The sequence below is a fragment of the Canis lupus genome, chromosome 17 (assembly GCF_011100685.1).
Source record: "Canis lupus familiaris isolate Mischka breed German Shepherd chromosome 17, alternate assembly UU_Cfam_GSD_1.0, whole genome shotgun sequence".
Lineage (NCBI taxonomy): Eukaryota > Metazoa > Chordata > Mammalia > Carnivora > Canidae > Canis > Canis lupus.
This window is the reverse complement of record NC_049238.1, coordinates 30251-51403: the sequence shown is the minus strand read 5'-3', so window position 1 is coordinate 51403 and position 21153 is coordinate 30251. Positions and strand designations below refer to the sequence as shown.

The window sequence follows — 21153 nt, the reverse complement described above, 5'->3', positions numbered from 1 at the left end:
CCTCCGGGAGGGACAGCAAGATGAGGCAGGGCACGGTGACGGCGGGCCAGAGCCTCCGGGCCCCCGCCCTCACCGCCACGCTCTGCCCCCGAGGCCCGCGAGCATCGAGCTGCCCCGTGGACGCGGAGGGCAGAGGGTCCCGGGCCTGTGCGGGGCCTCGGGGCAGGGGGCTCAGCGCCGCCCTGGCTCTGCCCTGGCTGTGCCCATCACTGCCCAGCGAGGGGCACGAGCTGCAGTGGCCGCGGGGCAGGAAGGGTGTCCTGGACCCGACAGGTCGTCCCTAGGGGGCTGGGGGGACCCCGTGATGGGAGTCCCGGGGGTGCTCCAGGGCCTGGTCCGTCACGGGGCCTCTGGGGTGGCCCAGGCAGGTGCCGAAGGGAGGACCCCGTTTTTTGTCTTCAAGCCCACCATTCCGGGGGCCGCCTGCCTGCACTGTCTTGTTGCACTGGGAGGGTGGGGAGGGAGCTCCATCGCTGGGGGGGAGGTTGGACTATGGCCTGGCCGGGAGGGGGTCCGGGCGGCTCAGGCTGGGTGGCTGGGCCCGGGGAGGCCGGCTCCTCCACCCTGGGCGGTGTTTCAGAGGCCGGAGAAGGGAGGAGAGGCCCGGGCGTCGGGGACACTCGCTCCAGGCCCAGAGGCCTCGCTGGAAAGGTCCCGCTGGAAAGAGGCCGACGGAGTCAGCGTCTCCAGCAGGCTGTGTGTCCCCCACAAGGGGTCCTGGGAGTCCTCACGGCTCCCACGTGGCCCCTCGGCCTGACCCTGTGCTCAGCCCCCCACACTGGTGCCCGGGCCCTGCAGTGGGTGCCCACCCACCCAGCCTGGCCTGGGGTCCCCGAGGCTGGAGCAGAAGAGGAGAGCCCCAGAGATGAGGACGGGGCCCCAGGGGCTCTGTCCCCTGTGGGCGGCCCCAGCAGGCCGAGTCGGGAGGGGCCGGGGCCCTGAGCCCACCTGGGGGGGGCAGGTCGCACCACGTCCTCCGGAGCTGGGTCATGGAGGCCCGAAGGTGTCTGAGCACCGCCTCGTCCTCCAGGGCCCAGGGCTGGGCCAGAGAGTCCTGGAGGAACTCCCGGAGCCCTTCCAGGGGCAGCTTCAGGAGGCGCTCTGGGCGGTGGGCGAGAGTCAGACCCAGAGGGCCCCGCCCTGGGGCCCCCAGTGCCCCCAGGCCAGCGGCTGGGGTCCCGCTGTGCCCAGGAGCGCCGTGGGCAGTGCACTGGCCGGGGTGGCCCCTGCCTGCTGCTCCTCTCAGGGAGCCCCCCTGCACCCGCCTGCCCCGCCGTCCCCCCGCCCCAGGTCTGGGTGCTGCTCAGAGCACAGGGTCACCGCCCCTGCCCCCCGCCCCCGGCACACCTGGGCTCCCAGGGGCTCACTTACTCCTGTGCACCTTGAGGATGGTGTAGGCCATGGCCGTGAGCACCCTCTCCCCATCGAGTACGTAGGCATTCCACAGCTTCAGGGTGAGCGAGAAGGGGGTCTAGGGGACAGCGGGGTGGGAGGAGCGGCCTGAGCAGGGCCCCTGGAGGGCTCGGCTGGAGCTAGGCTAGGCCTGCCATCTGCCCCCCGCTGCCTCCGACAAGGCCCCACAGCCCCCCGGGGCTAGGCTAGGCCTGCCATCTGCCTCCCGGCTGCCTCCGACGAGGCCCCACAGCCCCCCTGTGCGTGCCCTCCTCCCAGGGAGATCAGGGCTCCTGGCCGCTCCGGGTTCCAACCCTGGCCAGCACCTCCCGCACCCCTGGGGGCACAGACTCTGCCCGCACTTGACGACACCACACCTCGAGAGGACCCCAGGCTGGCCGCCCGATGGGCTGAGGGCCCGTCCACACCCCGGGCTGACCCGGCCTCCCCCGGGGGAGCTGAGGCAGAGACGGCCTGCCCCCCGGAACCTCGTCCAGGGACCCTCTGGGCTTCTCCAGGATGGGCTGGGCTGCAAGCCTCAGCCTCAGGGCCCCGGGGTCGGGCCTGGCTCGTCTGGAGGGTGGGACTGAGCTGGGCCCTCCCCGGGGACAGGGGGCAGGTCCGGGAGCGGGGGTCCCGGGGGTCCTCACCCGGCCGAGGAAGCACTGCAGGAACCACTTTGGGGTATAGATGCCGGTGGACATCTGCTCCTCGTCCTGGCGGGAGGGCAGGAGGTGCTCAGGCCCCACGCCGCGGGCCCTGGAGCCGGGTGGACACGCTCCCCATGGCCCAGCCCAGCCCCGAGGGCGCCCCTGGGCCCCAGGGGGAGGAACGTGACCCCAACTCTGGGCAGCTCGGAGGGCCGTGCCCCCCACCCCCTGCCCCGGGCCCCGGGGATGGAGCCTCAGGAGCTCCCACTCGCCATGTGCTTCCTCAGGTCAGGGAGAGCTCTTTGGAGGATGCGCTCGTGATGAGCCTGGAACCTGAGGAGCTTCGGGAAGCCCGGGACGAAGAAGCCTGAGAAGGCCCCAGGCCCCCACGGTCAGGCCCTCCTCCTGCACCAGGCGGGGTGGGGGGTGTTGGGGCAGGGGCCCCCCCCACGCCCTGACCCCCGTGTGCCCACCGCCCTCGGAGCCCTGACTGGACCCGCTCTTCCCAGAGGGCAGGGCTGCCTCCCAGGCCGGGGGCGCGGGGCCCGGGGACCCTCGTCCTCACAGAGACCACGCGGGGCGTGGGCTGGGGGCTGAGGACCAGGCCCGGCTGACCCAGCACCCTCTCTCCTGCAGGGGCCGCCGCGGGGACAGGCGGGTCCCCAGCCCCGAGGGGCAGCGGGTGCAGGCCACGGGGAGGGTGATGGGTGTGCACGGCCCTCTGTGGGGCTTGGGAGTGAGGCTGGGAGCCCCCGGGAGGGGGAGACGCTGCCCCCTGGGCCCCGTGTGACCATGGGCTGGCAGGGGGGCCTGGGGGGCAAGCAGGCAGCCGGGCGGGAGGCTGGGGGAGTAGCGGGAGTGCAAGGCCTGCAGACGGTGGGGCAGGTGGCCGTGGCTCCGGGACCCCGAGGCCTCCAGGGAGGCGGGGCCCTTGCCCATGGGGGTCGGGCTGGGGGGTCCCCGCCTGCCCCCCGATGCAGGAGCCTGCAGGGAGGCCCTCCGACTCCCCTCCCGCCCGGCGGCCCGGCGGGCCCCTACCGTGCATGGCGTGCCTGTCGTCGGTCATCAGCTGGGCCAGCGCCCAGAAGGCGTCCTCCTAGGGCAGGAACATGAGGATGGCCGCGATCTCGCTCATGCCCTGGCAGTAGCCCACCTCCTGCAAAAGCCAGAGCCCCACGGAGGGCGTGCGCCCCGAGGCCCCCTCTGAGCCCTCCCCGCGGGCGTCAGGCTCCCCCCAGCTCCCTCACAGCCCAGGCACCCGGAGGGGGCTCCCAGAGGGTGGGGGGCAGGTGAGGGCCACCCGGACCAGCTCGGGCGCCAGCACCCCAGGCCCCGCTACCGAGCCCTGTGGCCGCCGTGCCAGGGTCCCTGTCCTCAGACCAGCAGGAGGGGCCTCCGTGAGCTGTGCCAGGCTGCAGGGGACCCGCCAGGGTGGAGACCCCCCGGAGGGCAGGTTGCGGGCCTGACTGTGGCCCCTGGCATGTCCCACGAGGGGAGCTGGGCCAGGACACCCCGCAGAGCCGGGGAGTGTGTGAGCTGGGGTCCTCGGGGACCCTTCTGGAATGCGCCATGGAAGGGGGCGGCCTCGTGGGCGCCTCGGCCTCGTGCCCTTCAGGGTAGTGGGAGGCTTCCTCGCCCGGGTTCTCGTCAGTAGTGCCGTCTGTCAGGGTCCAGACCCGAGCTCTAGGACGGCCGCGGTGCACGCGGGGGCCCCGGGCAGCCCCGGCCCTCGGGCACGCAGGCCCTGCCTCCCCTGGGAGGTCTTCACCCCGCCCCCTGCCCGTCCTGGAGGAGAGAGACCCTCCCCGGCATCTCGGGGCCGTGGAGCTGGGGCCCTGACTGTGAGTCCCGCTGGTCACCAGCACAACAAGGCCGCCTGCGGGGCAGGGGGCAGGGGCAGGGACACTCACGGTGTCGTACACCGAGTAGGCCGCCAGCACGAGGAACAGGGCTCGCTGCCTAGGAGGGGGGACAGCGGGGGGCTCTGCTCAGTCAGCCCCCCCCCCCAGCGAGACCACCGAGGTGCCGACACCCGCCCCGCAGGCCCCGCGGCACGCAGGGCCCCTCCGCGGGGGCTGATCTCTGGGGTCAGGTCTGTGCACGGGGACAGGCGGTGACCTCACACGTGCAGCGTGCCTGGGGTTAAGTGCACCCTGGGGTGTCCGACGCCTCCGAGAGGCTCCCGCCATGGGGTGTGCAGCTCTGGATTCCCCGAGCACCGCCAGCGCCCCCTCCAGCCCTGGAGCGGCCCCCCCGCACGCCCCCTGGGAGCCAGCGCTCCCCCTGCCCCGGTCCCCGAAGCCCCTGACGCCTCTCCTCCCCTGCCCTGGCCTGGCCTGGCCCCGTGTCCCGGGAACACCACCAGCCCCACGTGGCCCCTGCCCCGAGCCCACGAAGCCGGGGCATCCGTGGCCCTGAGCACACCCCCACGCCTTCCCAGGTGTCCCTGGGCTGGACTCTGTGGGGGGGACCCCGGGCCCGCCCATCCCAGAGCATCTCGGGGCTCCAGGTCTGAGCCACTGTGAGGAGAGCAGGGAACGTCGTGCAGGTGTGACCCGGATACAGGCTGCGAACCCCTGGGGTCACTATCTGAGCACGGGGGGTACGGGGTGCGGCCCCTCAGCGCTGCCAGGAGCCGCCGGATGCCCCCCGCATGGCAGCCTGAGTCTGCACCCCGGCTCCGCGGCCCCTGGGCCCGGGCTGCTGGAGGCCGGCTCCCCCTGGGCCGGGGGTCACAGGTCAGCCTGACCCTGCCGCGCTCTGAGGGCCACGGGGGCCCCAGGGGGCAGCAGGTTCCCTGCAGGGAGGAGCACCGAGTTTTCGTGGGGAGACGGTCCGAGCGGCCCCCTGGGAAGCCCAGCCACCCTTGCCTGGTAGCCCCCCAGCCCTGCCCCTGGCGCCCCTGCAGGTCACCCCTGGGGTCCCGGGCTCCCACACACCCTGCCCGCTGCGCACAGAGGTAGCTTCACCCTCTGGTCCACCCACCGGCACCCCCCTGTCGGGGGCTCCTTGCCTTCCCCACCTCCCCGCGGCCCCTGGGGACTCTACGGGACACCCGGGCTTCTGACGGGAGCAGGCCGTCCAGAGAACGTCAAGGTGGCCGGGGAGGCTGAGCATGTCCCACATGGGGCAGCTGCACTGCGTCCTTGTGGGGGGGGAACCGATAGTGTAGGGGTTGGGGGTGTGGGGGTGTGGGGGTGTGGGGGATGGTATGGGGGAGATGTGGGGGATGGCATGGGGGCGTTGGTTGAGGGGATGGGGTGGGGGGCTGCAGACACAGGGCACCCCCTTCTCTAAGGTGCACACAGAGACATCTACAGATAAAGGCGACCCCAGTCTGGGGTTTGCTGTGACCCCTGCCTCTGCCCCTGGGGCCCCGTGTGCTCAGCGCAGGGCCTGCCTGGACCGGGGCGGCATCTGGGGGTCGTCATGCTATGTGTGCTCACCAACTGCAAATTGTCTAAAATAAAATGCCCAGAATTCAGAAGTACATAAAGCACCGAGGGTGGGTGTCACCCTGACCTGTCCGACCCTCGTCGGGTCCATGTGTCCCGGTCCAGCCGCGGCCATGCACCCTGGCCCCCAGGTCCCCTTCCTGCCCCCCACGCCCCCACCCCGACCCCTGCTCTTCATGGGTCTGCCCCTCACCCCCTTGGGGTTCAGCTCAGACGGTGACCCCAGGACGGGGCCTCCCCATCCCCGAGACCCTGGGGGTGGGGGCACGGGGGTCATCCCCAGCACCCTACCATGTGGCAGTGTGTTGTTTGCTGCCGTCGCTCCCCCTGGCCTCGGAGACCCCGTGTCCCCTGCACAGAAGCCCCCGGGCCTCTCCCGGGCCCCCAAACCCCGCAGGCCCAACAGCCTCACCCGACCCCGTAGCCCTCCCAGAACATGGTATGACTGCGGAACGTCCCGTTGACATCCAGGTCAATCTGCATGATGTCCCGGGAGGAGACCAGGGCCTCCTCCTTCATTTCCTGCGGGGAGACCCCGGGAGGAGGAGCCGGTGTCAGGGACACAGACCCCGACCTGTCAACAGCTGCCGTCCTGGGCAGGGAGCCCTGGGGCCACCATGGGAGTGTGTCCTGCAGGAACCTCCACCCTTCCCCTGGGGGGCCGGGGATGGCGGGAGTGCCCACCGTGCCCGCGGGGCCTGCGTGAGGGCCTGTGCCCAGCTGTCGTGGGCAGGGAGGGGACTGAGGGTCAGCCCGGGTGGGGAGGGGACATGGGGGGTCAGCCCTGGACAGGGAGGGGACATGGAGGATCAACCCGGGTGGGGAGGGGACACGGGGGTTCAGCCCGGGTGGGGAGGGGACGCGGGAGTTCAGCCCGGTGTGGAGGGGACATGGAGAGTCAGCCCTGGGCAGGGAGGGGACCGAGGGTCCACGGGGAGTGGACGGGCCCCACCTGGTATTTCCCGGCATTCCTGGCCTTAACCTGGTCGACGTTCAGCAATCGCAGCCACACCTGTCCCCGCACCTGGGGCGGGACCCCTTTGTAGACTCAGCATCGCAGCTGCGGGGAGGAAGGCAGCGCTGGTGAGAGGGGCCCGGGGCGGCCCCTTGGAGCCCAGGGAGCACGAGGCATCTAGAAGGTTCCAGCTTCGGCTCCAGGGTGTCTGTGGAGAGGCTGGGTCTCCCTGGAGCTGGGCCCCGTCCCCCACGAGGAGCAGGGACCGTGGCCCCGACCTGACACTCCCCCACCGCCGACCCAGGGCCTGGGGAGGCTCGGGCTCCCAGCAGACTCTCCCCAGGCAGGGGGCTCCCCTGAGACAGGGCAGGAGGACACTGAGGGCGGCCCCCCAGCCCCTCAGGACGGAGAGCCCTCGGGGGCACCCAGCGCCCCACCTTCTCGCTGGGGAGGTAGTGGTCCCATCGCTTGAGCATTTTTATCCATTTGTCTGCGTGCCGGGTCTCCTGGTGGAGTTTCTGGAAGAGGACAAGCGGGGGCCACAGGTGAGGCTCCAGCCCGGGAGGTGGGCACTTGGGCCGCGTCCAGTCCCCCGCGGGACCCGGAGGAGTCAGGAAGGCACAGGGCCCCCCGCGGACCACGGCTCCGGGTCTGGGGTGCGTTCCTGGCAGCCCGTGCACTGCTGGGACGGGGGACTGGGGAGACGCCCGGGGATGTCCTGGGGGACAGGGTGCAGACAGCTGGCCCCAGCCCCCCCGCCACGTCCTGCCCGGGGCCCAGGACAGGCTCTCACCTTGGCCTCGCAGGGGCTGGGGCCGGGCAGCTCCTTGTCCCTGGAAGGCAAGAGACGCAGAGCCCTGAGGCCCTGGCCCCACAGCCACCCCACCCGTCTGCACCCAGGGGCAGTGCCGGGCAGTGCAGGTGACGGCGGCAGGACACCCGGCGCAGGGTGAGGGCTGCCCCGATCGGCCCGTGGCCCGTAGTCCTGCCACTTCAGAGCATTTCTTACGGAGCCACCTAGACAGGGCCATGTGTGCACATCTCACCGTCCTCACCCTGCTTGTGCCATGAGACAACCAAGTGTCTACGCGGTGACCCGGCGCTCGGCTCCCATGGACCTCCTGTCCACGTGTCGGGAGGGGGCCGCAGTGACCGGAGCCACGGCGGTGGGGTGGGCCGGGCAGCCTGCGTGGGAAGGGTGTTGGTGTGTTCAGGCCCCACGAGGAGGGCATAGGTGTGCTCGCACACCGTGCATGCTCAGCGGGCCGCCCCAGGGACCCCCCGGCCCTGCCTTGGGGCCCTCGTGCTGCACACGGTGGCGTGGAATTCCTGCTCACGCTGGAGACAAAGCGAGTCTGTGTGTCAGAACCTGAGCTATTGGTTCACGCCTCTGAGCGACTCCTACTTTTTCCCTAGATCTTTAGTGATTAAGGAGTTTTTTTCAAAGCCCAAGTACAACCACATTTTGAAGCTAGAAGACTGTCTGAACCGTGCACCATCCTGCAGCTGGGCAGGAGAACCGTGCAGATCGCTGACCTGGAGGTGAGAGCCCCGGAGGCTAAGTGGGCGGCGCACGTACCAGACTCTGTGCGAATAAACAGATTGAGGAACCTTGCCTTTGATTTTCCCCGAGTCTTGTCTTTTTTATGCTCTGATTTTGTATTTTTACATTATTTTTTCACGGACCTCTTTAACATAATCAGTCATTTTTATATTTATGTTTAATATTTTCAGCATCTTGAGATTCTAATAAATTATATCTAGTTTCTTCAAGGATTTCAAGTTAAAAATTTTTTTTCTAAGTTGTGCTACCATGGATGACAAAATTCTTAATTCTCACTCTTACATTCCCCCTGTTGCCACGAGGTGGCGCGTGTGCATTCAGGAGGGTCTCATTTTAAGGGTGTGCTCGGAGGTGCAAGGTGCAGAGCTTGGGAGCGGGTCCCTGGAACCCCCTGGAGCTCAGCCGGGAGCTAAGCTGTTGGCTCTGCACTTAGTTTCGCAGTATAGAGAGGCCTGGTTCTTTATGCCAAGAATTGAGAAGAAATAGGATTCCACTCAAATATGGGGCCAGAAAATGAGGCAAGTGAGGCCCACGTTGCTTGAAACCTTTTCTTTCTTCCTTTTTTTTTTTTTTTTTTTGAAACCTTTTCTGATTATCTGCAGCATGTGAATTTGTGCTGCCAGCTTTAGTAGTTCTTTCCTGAGGAGCAGGTTTGCTGTGTTTGGCGACACTAGCAAGTTGCATCCACAGTTACTGGACTAGACGTGGGGCCGGGCAGTGCAGCGGCATCTGAGCGGGGCTGGTGGGGACAGCTGCTAGTTCCTGCCCCGGAGCCCTCTCCGCCTGCTGTCACGCGCTCACGGGAGCCGCGTCCCTTCCTTATCGTTTGCCTGAACAGACCGTGAAAGGCGAGCTGCACTTTGAGATCAGGAAGGCCGGCACGCTGCATGGATTCACGGCCTGGTTCAGTGTCCGGTTCCAGAGCCTGGAGGAGGACGAGCCGCAGCTGGTGCCGAGCACAGGCCCGTTTCACCCGTGAGTGTGCAGCACCCGCAGGGGCTCCGCTGCCCCGGGAGGAGCGGGTGCAGGTTCCCTGCCGCGCAGCCGTTGGGGAGGCAGTGGCGTGTGTGGGCGGTGGGCGGGGGACCGGGACCGTGCCCCACTCGCCCCTGCCCTGGGCTGCCCTGCTTGTCCTCTGACCCCTGCACGAACGGGCGGAGCACACTGCCTGCCTCAGTTGCCCTGGACGCTGCTTCAGCTTCCCATGGTCTAATACAAGCACAACCCATGGAATTGTAGGGGCTTTTAACTCCCCAAGACTTTCTTGAGGAAGGTCAGTGTTTCTTGAGACAAATTTTTTTTAAAGATTTTATTTGAGGGAGAGAGTGGGCGAGAGAGCACATGAGCAGAGGGCGGGGCGGGGAAGGGAGAGGCAGACGCCCCGCTGAGCAGGGAGCCCGATGCGGGACTCGATCCCAGGCCCCGGGGTCATCCCTGAGCCGAAGGCAGACGCTCCCCGGACTGAGCCCCCAGCCGCCCCTGGGACACTTCTGTGCAGTAGCATTTTGATGCTGCACGCTGCTCAGGCGCGCTGGGCGCTGCGGTCTGCCTCGGAGCTGGACCCAGCAGCCCGGTGCAGAGCTGCCTTCATGGGGCCTCCGTGGGCCTGCGCGGTAGGTGCCCGGGCCGGGGCGGGCAGCCGCGCTGCTCGGGTCAACACTGGCCGCAGTGGGGGTCCTCAGGGCCTCGCATCCGTCCGCACCACAGGAGCCAGGCTGTTGGCCGGAGCGTCCGTGGAGGTGGCGGGGCCAGGCCTCCGGCTGCCCTTCCCGGTCCCGGCGCACAGATGCGAGCTGTCGCCCGTCGACGGCGGGAACTCAGGCCCCGGGCAGTCGAGCGCCCGCACACGGTGGGGTGGGGCAGGCAGGTGCCGAGCCCGGGCAGCGCTCTGGGACACGGGGACAGGGGCCCTCACAGCGGCTGGGGTCGGAGGGACGTGAGGCCGTGGAGCCGTGTCTTCAGGGCCTGCAGAACCCAGAGAGCGCGGAACGTGACGGTTTGTCCCAGATGTCGCACTTGCCACACCCCCTCCAGCCCGACTCCCAGGGGCAGTGGCCTTCCTGCACTGCGGAAACTAGAACTCGGCGTCGGCAGCCTAGGGACTGGGCAGGGATGCGGTAGACGCCCGTCTAGGGGCCTGGGAGCACCTAGAGCAGCGTGCTCACTGGGCTGTGGCCCAGTCCCTGGCGCCCACAGAGGCCTCGCCGTGGGCCTGGTGCATCTGCCCCACGGGGGAGCCTGGGGGTCCACCCCACAGAGGTGATGCGTGCCCCGTGTCTTGCAGAACCACCCACTGGAAGCAGGTGCTGTTTATGATGGACGAACCCATGTCCATGGTCTCGGGAGATGTGGTCACAGGCTTGGTTGTGCTGCAGAGAAACCCCGTGTGGAGGAGGCACATGTCCGTGGCGCTCAGCTTCCACACAAGACCCCACATCGCAGAAAGTAAGGCTTGTGCTGCAGGGCGGGTGCTGGGCGCTGGTGCTGGGAGACGGGCGTGGCGGTCGCGATGCCACGGCCTCAGCCTCGCGCGCCTGCGCTGCTTTCTCACCCTCCTCACGGGAATTGGGTGCTGTTATTGGTAGAACAGGAAACGGGGGCAGGAAGGTGAGTCTGAGGGCAGGGGCCCAGCCCAAGGCCACCCTTCCCGTGTCCAGGAGGCCCCGGTGGAGAGTGGGCCGGGCTGCCGTTCCCACACCTGGTGCAGGATGGCAGAGGGGACGCGATGGTTCTCCTCTGGTCTCCTACCTGCTTTGTGCTAATTTTATGTCAAAGTCTTAATCTTGGTCATTAAGAAAACTTCTCCTCCTGGAAGTCGCTCTTGGGTGCCATCCTGAGTCGTCATCAGGAGGTGCTGCGTGTGAGTCACACTCAAGCGGTTTATTATGACTGATTTGCTTTGTCTGTTTTCAGGTTGGAGAGAAGGTCTTTCCCATCTGGAGATGACGGTCGAAGTTGTGGGAAGCAGGTGCTGCAGGAACGAGCCCGGGCGGAGACGCGCTTGGATGTGAGCCCCCGTTCCTGTGGCCTGAGAGCTCCCCTGCCCGGCGGCAGGACACCCGTGTGCGTGCACGCTACCTTCCTCGGGGCCTCCAGAGGCGCCGCGTGGGGCTCGGTGGGGACCCCTCACCCCTGTCACTGCCCGTGTCTGTGCTCTAGAAGTAGGCTGTGTCCCCAGGTGTCCACAGTCTGGCTCGTGGCCGAGTCGGTGGCACCGTGTCCCTAAGCTAGGTCTAGATCTCAACTCGTAGGGCACACGTGCATCAACCTCGTACTCCTGTGAAAGTGGCTGTTCACGTATCATGTGTCATGGTGTCCTTGCTGCCTGGGTCCCTCCCTGTCGTGCGAAGGTGGGCGCCCCAAAGCCGTGCAGGGCCTGGAGGCGGTGATGCATGTGACGGGACTCTGCATGGATAGTACAGTCGTAGAGATGTCTTCCACGTAAATTATGTGTTGGCGCATAGCACATACTCAATAAATAATTTTAAAGAAATGAGTGTTGGCATGTATCCCATTTCCATGTGCGTGTGCTGTGTCGGCAAGCGTGGGATCGTACCGCGTGTGCTGCTTTGTAGCCTTTCTCACCTGGTGTGAAGGAACGTCCCTGCCTGTAGGTCCAGGTCTACGTCTTTTGGTGTGTATTGTTTTGATTTTTAGTTGACTTTACATTGCAATATGAACGGTATATCCCAACCGCGTGAGTGACGGGTGTGCAGGTGTGCATCTCTCTGTAACAAGCACTCGACCGAGACCGTCAGCCACGAGCGGCTGCCCCAAGTGCCCAGCACGCAGTGCCTCCGAGGGTGGTGCCCCCGGTGACGCGCAGCTTCCTGGGGCCGGTGGGGCACACAGGCTGCTTCCTGGAGCCTGAAGCTTGTGCCACTCACACTCCTAGGCTGAGGCTCCTGGCGGGGGGCGCCCTTAGGAGCAGGTGTTTGGGAGGTGCTTAGGCCTCGAGGGGGGCCCCCAGGACGGACTCGTGCCCTTCCGGGGGAGAGCCCCTCAGAAGGCGGCTGCCCGGGGACTGGGCCGGGTCTCCAGGTCCCAGGAGGGAGGCGGCCGGGCTGGGGGACGTCCAGCCCCCGGGCCGTTGAAGCCGCCGGGCTGGTGCCATCCGGGCCCTGTCCCTCGCTGTGGGCGTCGCTCAGCTCACGGGCACCTGTGAGCCCCGACCCGTGTTGCTGCAGGTTCCCGCCATGTCCTGCCCCGCTGGTGGTCAGCGGGTGGTCAGTGGGTGGCCTCCCGGGCCGGCCCCGGCAGGTGCGGCAGGTGGTGCGTGTGGGCCCGCGCGTTCCCCTTGGGTGCACGGCCGCCGTGGGGCTCCCGGGAGCCCGGGTCCTCAGCGTCGGCGTCCTTGGCGGGCCCGGCTAGAAGCCCTTCATAGGCCTGTTCTGCAAACACCTGCTCCGTGGCTTAGTCTTCTCTCTATTTTGATAAACAGAAGTTCTTAAGTGTTAATTTTGTCCGATTCGACATTATTTTCCTTAAGGATACACTTGCTGCATCCGGTGGAAGGAATCTGCTCTTCGTTTACGGCTCCGTCGGTCGCCCTGGCGCACAGCTCAGCGCCCCCAGCCTCGGTTTCTCTCGGGCCGTCTGGGCGGGCTCGGGATTCGCGTCCCCGGGGGTGGCTGCTCCGGCGGTGGAGTTGCAGCTTCTTTCCTCTCCTGCTGCGCGCACCCTTGCTTTCTCCTCTAGAGCTGCTGCGGCGGCAACAGCATATTTTGATTTATTTCCAGTATCTCCCAGTTCCAAGTATTTTCTAATTCCCATTATGAGTTCTTCTGCTGTCCCAGGGCTATTTAGAAATTGTGGCTTAATTTCCAAAGGTGGAATTTTCTAGGTATTTTTTCTTATTAATCTCTAGCTGAATGTCACTGTGCTCAGAAGACGACCGGAGTGATCTCACTCCCCTGAGGTCACAAGGACTTGAATGTGCGTCATGCTGTCGGATGATGCGGAGGCCACCATGTCGCCGGGATCGGCTCGGGCAGCAGTGTTGCTCGCTCGGGCCCGATGCTTGGGCCACTTGCGCCTCCTCGTCCCCTCAGGCAGTCGCCAAGGGAGGGAGCGGGGCCTCCGAGGACACAGCTGCACCTCGGCGGCTTCATTTGACCCATGTCCTTAAGGCCCTGATCTGCAATGCAGTCACACTGCGGGGCCCTGCTGTGACCCCCGACATCCCCGTGCTGGGATGGAACCCCCACTGCTGAGCGGGCCTCTGGGGATGTCAGGGGCTCCTCAATGATGGGGGGGTGAGGCGGCAGGGGATGTTGGGGACCCCTGAATGATGGGGGGGCCACAGGGGATGTCAGGGGCACCTGTGGGGGCGCCTGGCACTCCTGTGGCACAGCCCCACCCCGCACTGCTCACAGGGCCACCAGCTTGCCAGCCCCCATCCCGGCGCCTCTTGGAGGCCTGGCAGCTGGCCTGTGTTCGGGGTGGGGTGGCTTTAGGGGTATCTGCTCAGCGGGGCTGCCCCCGCTGTGGGGGGGTGGGGGGAGCAGCCCCAGGCCGACCCCCTGGCCTGACCCCGTGCCCTCTGCACCCCGGAGCTGACCCCGTGGTGGACCTGGAGGCTCAGGCAAGGTCATCGTTGCAACAGGAAGACCTTGACTGACCTGCATCTGTCTGCTTTTTTACAAAACGTGTTGTGCCCATGTGCGGCAGTGCCCAGGGCCCAGACTGGGTGGGGGCGACTCGTGGGCATGCAGCGTGGCCTGCTGCCCCTGCTGTGGCATCGGAGCCCCTGAGGGTAGGCTCCAGCCTCTGGCCTCCAGCCTCCAGCCTCTGACCTCCAGCCTCCAGCCTCCAGGCTCCGGCCTCCGGCCACCACAGCCCAGCCAGCCCGGGTTCTGAGCGTTCCCAGCCTTCCCCTCTGAGGCCAGCACGGGGCCTGGCACGTGGCAGGCACTGCAGGAGCAGGAGACCGAGGGGGAATGAGGCCGGTGCATCCCGGGGAGCCTGCGGGGGGCCGGGGGAGGGGTGTGGCGTCTGGGCCAGGCCTGCTGCCCTGCAGCCTCCTGGCCCTGTCCCCACTGCTGCGCCCCTAGAGGCCTGCAGGCACCCCTGCCCCGGGCACACACCGGGCCACCGTCCCAGCAGCGGGGAGGGCGGTGAGCAGACGGCGGGAGGAAGCCAAGGCTCGGCCCGGATGCGCCGGGCGCCTGGGTGCTGGGCTGCCCCGGTCTGTCTGCTCGCCGCCCCTGGGGAGCCGAAGCTCAGCACCTCGGCCTTGCAATGGCCCCGCGTGGAGAGAAGCCCCCGGGATGGCTGCTGTATCCTGCCCCCAGCTGGTCTCCCTGGCCGCTCTGCTTCCACAGGAAATATTGTAAGTAGCAAGTGGAGCCTGGGGCCTGGCCTGCACTGAGCAAGGGGTGGGGGGCCGCCGGCGGGGTGAGTCCCCCCTGGAGCCCTGCCCCGGGCGCTGGTGGCAGCCAGAGGCACCGGCATAGGGCTCTATAGATAGTCAGTTTATACATTTGCTTGGAGTTTACACTAATCTATATTTAAGGTATATGATAATTTAGGTTGACATAGTGGGATAGAAATTTTTTCTTTAGAAATTGTCCATACATTATTCATGCAGGAAATAGTGACCTGACACAAGACACCTGACCTCAACTTCGCACCATGGTGAGAGGCAACCAGGATAAACTGCACTTTACTGTGAAAACTGACACCCACTTCCATCCTGCCAGGGTCTTGCGTCGTTTGCCTCATTGTCAAGGGGACTTTACTTTCCCTGTTCACATCACAAGGATGTGGCGAGGATCAGGTATATGGAAGTGTGTTGGGATCTGTAAGAGACACACTCCAGCCAGCCAGCCATCTGTCCATCCATCCGTCTGTCTATTTATTGTCTTTACTGAGCTTTCATTCACGCTCACGCATGCAGATGCTCACAGAGCCCCGAAATCAGTGTCCCTCTTTTGTCAGACTAATAAATGGAACTTGAAGAGGTTAAGAGGTTTCCCCAAGGTTATGCAGCTGCCAGGCAGGTGCCGGCATGACCATGTGTTGTGACAGGCACTGGATGGTGACTTCGGGTGTGTTAAAAGAAGGCCCCTTGTGGGTTGGGAAGGGGCAGGGATGGGCAGGCTTCTTCACTGCCCTGCAGCTTTCTCCCTAATGCACGAACCTCATTTGAGCTGTTCTGCTCCACTGCGCACAGCCCAGAGGGCCGTGAATAATCCGGGAGGAGCTGGGACCTCTGGGGGAAGCAAAGGGTCGGCTTTTGGGGGAGACGGACCGTATCAGCTGGGAGTACTGTTAAGTGAGGCCTGGGAAATGAGTCCCATTTTTAAAATGTCATTTCATAAACTCACCCTGGAAGCAAATGCATTCTCTGCTGTGTGAGGAGCTCCACGTGGACTCAGAGCAAAGCAAACGGTGGTGATGCTGGTGATAATGACCATTGACATTTATTGCTATTTTGGGCCAGACTTTATGCAGCATCCCAAAATAGGTATTAGTGCCAATTTTACAAAAAAGAAATGGGCTACATATTAAAAAATACATAAAAGTGGAGGTTGAGTGGGGGCCCTATCAGGAATAAATGTGTTTGTTTTTAATGTACCAGAACATAATTAATATTAAATGACGTGTAAACTAACTAACTAGGAAAATGTGGCTGTAGCCAGCCACAATCTACTCTTTTCCATCCAAGAGCAACAGCTCACTTCTGAAATTCATCAAAGTTCAGTTTGAACACAGAAGAGAGAAACTGGAGGCAAGCATAACTTCAATATTTTCAGCATTACTTTTTGTTAATTTGACATTTCATGTTGCCCTTTTTATATTTTGGGGAGCTGTATTTCCTAAAATATTCTCCCTTAAGAAGTCTTATCAGGGTTCTCCCAAGAAGCAGAACCAATAGGATTTACGTGCGCTACCCACGTCATCTCTCTCGATCTACAGCGTCTCTATGTTTATCCTTCATCACTATCTGTATATGTGGATCATGCCTCTCTCCTGCAGGCTGGAGACCCAGGAGACGTCATGCTGCAGCTTGAGTCCGAAGGTCAAGGTTGTCTGCCATCAGAATCCCCTTTCTCAGGGAGGTCAGTCTCATCTCTACTAAGACCTTCAACTGACTGCATGAAGTCAGTGACTTCATGTGACTGCTCATCACACTGGAAAGCCTCGTCTGCTTTATTCAAAGTCTAATGATCTAAATGTTAATCACATCTAGAACATACCTTCGCAGAGAAATCTAGAACGTTTGACTAAATAGGCCTAGCCAAGTTGGCACAAAATTAACCATCACAAGTGTCACTCATTTAAAAAAATATATATTTGGTTTTTAAAATATTCTTGAACAAAAGGATCCTGCATCTAGTCAAACATTTATTATTTTTTTAATTTATTTATGATAGTCACAGAGAGAGAGAGAGAGAGAGGCAGAGACACAGGCAGAGGGAGAAGCAGGCACCGGGAGCCCGACGTGGGATTCGATAAATAAATAAATAAATAAATAAATAAATAAATAAATAAATATTTAAGAAAAAAAGAAATCATGGTTAATTTTCATAGGTGTAAAATGCCACAAGTAAGAAAATGTCTTTTCTTCTAAAAGATTTTATTTATTTGAGAGACAGCCAGAGAGAGTGAGCGACCAAGAGAGAGCATGGGGAAGGGCATGGAGAAGGACAAGCAGACTCCCTGCTGAGGGCAGAGTCTGACCTCAATCCAAGACCCTGAGACCATGACCTGAGCTGAAACCAAGAGTCAGACAATCACCCAGGAGCCCTGGAAAATGCCTTTTTTATTTGAGATGCGACTGATGGTTTTCCAGGTGAAATGACGTGTTTAAGGTTTTCTTTGAAATTACTCCAGCAAAAAGAAAACTGAAGATCAGTAAAACAAGTATGGCAAAATGCTAATGATTGCCAAAGCTGGGTGACATATATGAAGTCCACTGCTCTATTCTGTGTATGTGTAGATGCTTTCATCAATAAAAGTATACAATAAATAAACCTATTAAATATTAAGAATTTGCATGTTTACATATATAAATATAAATAAGCCTTTTAAAACATTATGATTTTCCATATAAAAAAATCTTACATAACAATTTGAATTTGTGTTGGTAAAACTGTATTGCTGAAATTCTTCTCAGCATCCTCCAAGTGCACCTTATACTTTCTCAGTATCCAAGATAAAAGTCGTCTGCTTCCTCAGCTGTTACATTAATAAGCCAGCTGTTCCTTCTGCATTCCCATCTCTGCTCTAGGACCGAAGTCTCTACAGGGCAGAATTTCAGTGACGCACCCTAACACCTCTAACACTAATATTTGTTGAATGAATAATTGTTTTTCTTGCCAGAAAATACTGAGTCGTGAATAGTCATTTCATAAATTTGAACGATGCTTCCATTCAACAATGGAATGATGAGCCAGTGCAACTTTTCAGTAATTAATGCATGAGTACAGCATTAGTTTTGCATCTTTTCAGAATTTCTTTTTTATAGTCCATACATTTTACAAGCCTGATAATACAGTATGGTCGCACATTAAGATTACTGGCAGGTTACAAAAGATTCACATTAAGTCGTCGCAAAAGCATATTCATGAAACTCCGCAGAAAATATTCAAAAATGTCTTGCACTTTTCTCAAGTACAACCTGACACGGGCACAGTTCGGTAGCGCGAGGCCGCCCGGGGGTCCGGCCGGGGGGGGGCGGGTCCACTCCTTGGGACTCGCGTCCTCCAGAACACGGTGTTTTGTCAGGAAACCCAGGGCGTGGGTTACAGTCTGCAAAGCCCAAATCAACATCTGATGGAAACTGGCTTCTGAGCAACAGAAACGGTTTTTGAAGAACAGAATTCCTTACTGGTCGCTTCCGGGGCCCCGGAGCCCACGAAAATGGCTTTTAGTGACTTAGGGCGGGTCACGGGGTTAACGGCCTCCTCGGGCGAGGGCGCCACGTAGATCCGTGAGAGGAAAGATAGTCTTCGAGCTGGGTTCTCCGCTTCCCAGGCAGGGCTGGAGGATTCGCAGGCCGGAAAGTGTCGACCTTGCAAGATAAAACGGTTATTCTACCGGCGAATCGGGTTTCCCCAGGAGCAGCAGAGGCGCTGCAGCCTGGAAGCGGCGGGCGGGAAACGCTTTTATATGGAGGGGGGTGGGCGGGGCTGTATGGAAGGAAAGCCCATTGGAGGGCGGCGGCGGCTTCTCACTGGCTGAGTGCGGCGGCGGCTTCTCATTGGCTGCCGGTGATGGCGGTGGCTTCTCACTGGCTGAGCGCGGCGGCGGCTTCTCATTGGCTGCCGGTGATGGCGGCGGCTTCTCACTGGCTGAGCGTGGCAGAGGCTTCTCATTGGCTGCCGGTGATGGCGGCGGCTTCTCACTGGCTGAGCGCGGCGGCGGCTTCTCATTGGCTGCCGGTGATGGCGGTGGCTTCTCACTGGCTGAGCGCGGCGGCGGCTTCTCATTGGCTGCCGGTGATGGCGGCGGCTTCTCACTGGCTGAGCGTGGCAGAGGCTTCTCATTGGCTGCCGGTGATGGTGGTGGCTTCTCATTGGCTGAGCGTGGCAGAGGCTTCTCATTGGCTGCCGGTGATGGCGGCGGCTTCTCACTGGCTGAGCGTGGCGGCGGCCCGCCCGGAAGTCTTGGCGCTTCCTGCCGCCCTGGGCCGGGTGAGGCCGGTTTCCGCTTGAGGCTGTCCCGACGGCAGTTCCCGCGAGGTCTCCTCGGCTCGGCTCCGGCTCCGGCTCCGGCTCCGGCTCCGGGGCAGCAGCAGGGGAGGCGCGGAGGCCCCGTGGAGCCCTGGCTTCCGGCCGGGCGGCGGAGCAGCTCGGGGCCTCGCCGCGGGGCGGGCAGGGGGAGCACGCGGCCTCCGCCTCGAGCTGTGCGGGCGGAGGCACCTGGGCCCCCAGCCCGTGGCGCGCCCGTCCCGCGGCCCGTCTGCCTCCGGCCGGCCTCCCGGACGCCCCCTGTGCCCGCCCGTGGCCGCCGCGGGAGCCCTCCCCGGCGCAGCGGCCCTCGGGGCCCCCCGGGGACGGGGACGGGGACGGCGGCGCGGCTCCGGCACGTCCTGCCCCCCGCGTGGCCCCGCGTGCCCGGCTGTGGCGGTGTCGGCCGCCGCCGCCTGCAGGTGGGACGAAGCCGCCCGTACCTCGACGCTCCTCGGCGGCCGCGGCTCCCCGTGGGTCGGGCCGTGGCTGCTGCGTCGTGTTCCGCGTCCCTGTCGGGCGGCCCGTGTCCTCGCCGCGAAGCACGGGCCTGGGGCGAGGGCGGGGGCGGGCGCGTCGCCGGGATCAGCGCCCTCAGGACCCCGAGCGCCCGGCGAGGCCCGCGCCTGCAGCCCCGGGAGTGGGGCCGGAGCCGGGCCCGTCGGGGGAAGCCCTGGCCTCGGCCTCGGGGGCGCAGGGGTGAGGCCCCGCCGTGCAGCCCGCCCCGCCCCGCCCCGCGGCTCCCTGCGCCCCACCCGGCCGAGGGCGGCGCTTGTCCCCTTGGCTGCGCCGCCGCCGCCGCCGCCGCCGGAGCCTCCCCCGGGGCTGGAGGCCGCGTGCCCAGCGCCGACCACGCCGGGCCGCCTGCGGGGGGCCGGGGCCAGCCTGAGCCGCCGGAAGGGCCCCGCCCCCGCGTGCGCCTGCCCAGGGCCTGACCGGTCGCCGCAGACCTGGGGCCGAGGCCGGACACGGATCCCTGAGAGGCCCCGTCGGCCGCCCCGGCCCCCGCGGTGTCCCCGAGCTGCCCGGCCTCCCCCAGCGCCCGGGGCGTGCCCGGCCCGTCCTCCCGCCCCGCCCTCGGGACCCTCCCGGGAGCCCGGAGTTCTCCGGAGGACACGCGGCCGCTCGCCCAGACCCGGTGCGCGCTGGTCGCCGCAGGTGCCCCCCCCGTGCCCGGCAGCCCGACCCCACGCGGGCCCCTGGACGTTCCCTCCGCCCCTCGTCCTGCGGGCCGCGGTGTCCCTCGGTCGGCGCGGGCTCCGCTCACCGCGGGTGCCTGGGGCCCGTGTGCCGGCGTCGCGGAGCCCCTGCCTGCTGGGAGCGCGGCTCTGGCGCCGGCAGGGGTCGAGAGCGAGGGCAGCCGCGGGGGGCTCGGCGGCTCCTGCGGCGGCTTCGTTCCAGCGACGAGGACGCAGCCCGCAGCGCAGACGCCGCCTTGGGGAGCGACGAGTCGGGGTCCCCCGTGGGTGCCGTGGGGGGCGCGAGCGGCCGCGTCTGGGTCCCGCCGGCTTGCTGCGGAGGCGCCTCCACCCCGGGGCGCCGCGCTCTGGGGCCCTCGTGCCCGCGGCCGCCGAGTGCTCCGCCGCCCCGTCCCGCTGCGGCCCGCGCAGGCCCCGCCCAGTCCTGTGCTCTGCCGGCGGCGGCCCGTGTCCGTCCTGACGCCCGCCCCGCGAGGGCCGCCCTGGGGACCCCGGGCCCGAGGCCGCCCTGGTGGATGAGGCCTCTTGGGATACGAACAAGATTCAGCCTCTGCGGAGGGCGGAAGTGGTTTTTCTGTTGAAACACGGAGCCCCTGCGGTAGCGCGTGCCCCGAGACTCCCCGCCCTTTGCTCCGCGTGCGCGGCGGGCGCTGCTGGGGCCTGCGGTCGCGCCCGCCGCTCCGTGCTGGCTGCGTGTTTCCAGAAGGGTGAGCCTCCGTTCACATTTGATTGCCTTTTCTGGGTCCCACACGGTTCTCCTTGTCCTTACTCCCACCCCGGGATTGTGTTTATTTCCTAGACAAAGTCACTTGTATCTTTGTTTCTCTGGTTCCCGCCGAGGTTAGGAGCCCTGCCTTCCCTGCCCAGAGCACGTGGTCAGGATTTTTTTCCCCTGGCGAAACGCCTTTTGGAGTTGTTTTCTTTTCTTTCTTTCTTTCTTTCTTTCTTTCTTTCTTTCTTTCTTTCTTTCTTTCTTTCTTAGATCTGAAGCATTAAAAATGTAGTTATTTCAGCTTGAGAGTGGGGAGAGATCACAGATTGACTTTTAAGTTACTCTGAGAAAAGTGATGATTTGTCTCAATAGTTAGATAAGCCCTTACCATACAAATAAAGATGCGGTGATCTTTCATGCCACCCTTTCTTTCCTAAAGAGGAGACCCAGCCTCTTCTGTGGCCACTCACCCAGTGGTGATGCATGTTCCTCCTGAACTGTCTGTGGAAGTTTTGTACTTCTGGTTTGGCAGGTAAAGATCTGTTACATT

At 63.8% G+C, this 21153-nt stretch overlaps 2 protein-coding genes and 1 non-coding gene across 4 annotated transcripts; 1 reads left to right on the top strand and 2 right to left on the bottom strand.

Annotated features, from left to right (window-relative positions):
- Positions 1 to 280: 280 nt before the first annotated feature.
- Positions 281 to 2102, bottom strand: LOC119877142 (USP6 N-terminal-like protein). The gene is made up of 5 exons (XM_038560640.1): positions 2043 to 2102; positions 1372 to 1471; positions 949 to 1101; positions 814 to 838; positions 281 to 473 (listed from the first exon to the last, which is right to left on the bottom strand). Exons 1-5 carry the CDS (start codon positions 2094 to 2096, stop codon positions 281 to 283), a joined length of 525 nt encoding a protein of 174 aa, XP_038416568.1. The 5' UTR covers positions 2097 to 2102.
- A 223-nt stretch (positions 2103 to 2325) lies between these two features.
- Positions 2326 to 11490, top strand: LOC106557545. Of its 2 annotated transcripts, XR_005371769.1 has the most exons (5): positions 2326 to 2433; positions 7869 to 7994; positions 8855 to 8991; positions 10301 to 10461; positions 10930 to 11490. It is a non-coding gene; the product is annotated as a probable protein arginine N-methyltransferase 3 (transcript). The 2 variants fall into 2 exon arrangements; XR_005371768.1 differs by lacking the exon at positions 2326 to 2433 and having other exon boundaries at positions 7369 to 7994.
- A 5962-nt stretch (positions 11491 to 17452) lies between these two features.
- LOC119877141 (collagen alpha-1(I) chain-like) lies at positions 17453 to 21088 on the bottom strand. Its single transcript, XM_038560638.1, has 3 exons — positions 21074 to 21088; positions 18198 to 20415; positions 17453 to 18034 (listed from the first exon to the last, which is right to left on the bottom strand). Exons 1-3 carry the CDS (start codon positions 21086 to 21088, stop codon positions 17787 to 17789), a joined length of 2481 nt encoding a protein of 826 aa, XP_038416566.1. The 3' UTR covers positions 17453 to 17786.
- Positions 21089 to 21153: the final 65 nt, after the last annotated feature.